The 2,500-nt window shown below is 29.9% G+C and overlaps 2 protein-coding genes across 5 annotated transcripts in view; one reads left to right on the top strand and one right to left on the bottom strand.

Annotated features, from left to right (window-relative positions):
• LOC137644760 (myosin-VIIa-like) overlaps positions 1-856 on the bottom strand; it is a 107,860-nt gene extending 107,004 nt beyond the window's left edge. The window contains exons 1-2 of the mRNA XM_068377656.1: positions 767-856; positions 417-552 (exon numbers count right to left, since the gene is read on the bottom strand). Of these exons, the coding sequence (XP_068233757.1) occupies positions 417-552; positions 767-856 (226 nt within the window). The remainder of the gene's footprint in view (positions 1-416; positions 553-766) is intronic.
• Positions 1-2,500, top strand: part of LOC137646092 (myosin-VIIa-like) — a 466,088-nt gene that overhangs the window by 381,604 nt on the left and 81,984 nt on the right. The gene's annotated exons all lie outside the window — the stretch shown is intronic.

The raw sequence follows: 2,500 nt of genomic DNA, 5'->3' as shown, positions 1-2,500 counted from the left end.
AAAGCAAGATGCTATAAGCCCAAGGGCTCCTACAGGGAAAAATAGTCCAGTGAGGAAAGGAAATAAGGAAATAAATAAACGATATGAGAAAAGAATAACAATAAAATATTTTAAATACAGTAACATCAAAACAGATATGTCATATATAAACTATAAAAAGACTTATAACAGCCTGTTCAACATAAAAACATTTACTGCACAAAACAATCTTCAGACATGTCCTTCCACTCATGTCTGTTTATGATCTTTCTGTGCCAGTGTATAACCGCAGATTTTCTTGGTTCGTCAATCCATCTTCTTCTCTTTCTTCCCCTGCTTCTTTGCAATCTCTAGGGACTCATTCTGTTATTCTTAATGTCCATTTATTATCTGCCATTCTCATTGTGTGCCCTGCCATGTCCTTGTCTTTATCTTACAGGTTGTTAGAATATCTTCTACTTTAGTTTGCTCTCGTATCCATGAAGAATATCCACTACTTAAGTTTGCTCTCTTATTCATATTGCTCTTTTTCTGTCTCTTAGTGTTATTCCCTTCGTTATTCTTTCCATAAGTCTTTGAGTGGTTACTAGATTATGTTCTAAGGCTTTAGTAAAGCGCCAAGATTTTTATGTGCAAATCTGTACTGGTATACGACCATCTGATTAAATATTTTTCTTTTTAAAGAAAGTGACGTTTTACTTTTCATAATTATATTTTGTTTACCAAGGGCTTTGCAGCCCATACTTATCCATTTAATTTCGGTTTCATGTCCTGTGGAAACACTTACTGTCTGTCCAAAGTACGTATATTCATTGACAATCTGAAGATGTTCGTTCATAACCCTTATTGGTTGTCTCTGTGCATTTTCATTGAACATTATCAGTTCTTGAGATGATATCATAAATAGATAAGGACGAAACCGTTCAGGATTCACATAGTACTTCCTTGTAGTTATATTGTATGAGCTTAACGTATGTTTGTGTGGTTTTTACGCTTACATACAAGTACGCGCACACACATACACACACACATATATATATACACTAAAAATTCTAATTTTCTGTGCAATATAGGTTCTTTTAATTCAATATGAAATTGAAACAAGAGAAAGAGAACTTAGGAGCTAAATTATAAAAAAACAGATAGACATAATTTTTCTTGTTTAATTCTTTGTAATATATATATTTAATTATTATCCGTCCCTGCACCATTGGATTTTCTCGCCATTCTAAACCTCATAAAGTGCTAAGCCTTCTTGATAACTTTTCGTAACTTGTCGCAAAACTTTAAAACTTTTTTCATAGTATTCCACCGCACCCTTCCCTCCCCCCAGTCCTCAGTGGATGGACTCAACCCCCCCCCCCTCCTGCACACTGCACACTGCTCTAACTCTCCTCCAACTACCTCAAATTAGATCCTGATGTAATAATATGGTGTTTTATTTCACTTTTGTATGGAAGAAATGAACAGTGTTTTCCGGGGCTTTTTTTATCTTCTTTCATGTATATATATATATATATATATATATATCGTATATATATATATATATATATGTATATATATATATATATATATTGATATATGTATATTTATATATTTATATATATACTTATATATATATGTATATATATTTATATATATATATGTATATATATATATATGTATTTACATATATATATTTATTTATATATATATTATCTATGTATATACATATATATATATATATATATATACACATATGCATATATATGAATATATATATATATATATATATATATATATATCTTCACTTCAGTCTTAGAGAATTACCATTGCTTTAGTTGAGTTCAGATCAGAGAGGTTTTACTAGTTTTAAATAGCCCTGTTAATAAACAGTAATATTGACCTCCTAATCGTCAATTTATGATCATAATTGCAATAAATCGCTATTTTCTTGCAATTCAGTAACCTTATATCATTGATATCCATAGTAAGTTTCCACTAAATTAAATACTCGTTTCTGAAAAGAATACGGAAAGGAAGCGGAAGGTGAACAACTAATAAATAAAACTACAGTAAATAAATTGATAAATTTCATATTTATTTGGAAGTGTCAAGTTATCCTATATAATAAAGAGCATGTGTCTGTTTATATATATATATATATATATATATATATATATTCTTTCCTGTCACGCTGAGCGGTAAGGGTGAGAGGGAGTAGTTAAACCCTGGTGAGAAGGGGTACAGTCGGTGAGCACAATCTCCTACAAATTGCCGAACCAGATAGTTGTAGTTAGGTGAGGGGGAGGAGGCTGGAAGGGTTAAATCTGTGTGTGTGTATATATATATATATATATATATATATATACATACAGTATATATATTATTGAATATAAAATTATTCGTTCGTTTCTTTGGTATCTTTGTCCGGTTTATAAACCATTTTTTTTTTTTATATTTTTAATTGTAAGTTCTATAATAACCATAATAATGATGATAGTAATGACAATAAAAAAATTAATGAAAGTTAGCGTTATTT

The sequence above is a fragment of the Palaemon carinicauda genome, chromosome 8, assembly GCF_036898095.1.
Source record: "Palaemon carinicauda isolate YSFRI2023 chromosome 8, ASM3689809v2, whole genome shotgun sequence".
Taxonomy (NCBI): domain Eukaryota; kingdom Metazoa; phylum Arthropoda; class Malacostraca; order Decapoda; family Palaemonidae; genus Palaemon; species Palaemon carinicauda.
Note: the sequence above shows the minus strand (reverse complement) of the source record. Positions and strands in the feature narration are given on the sequence as shown.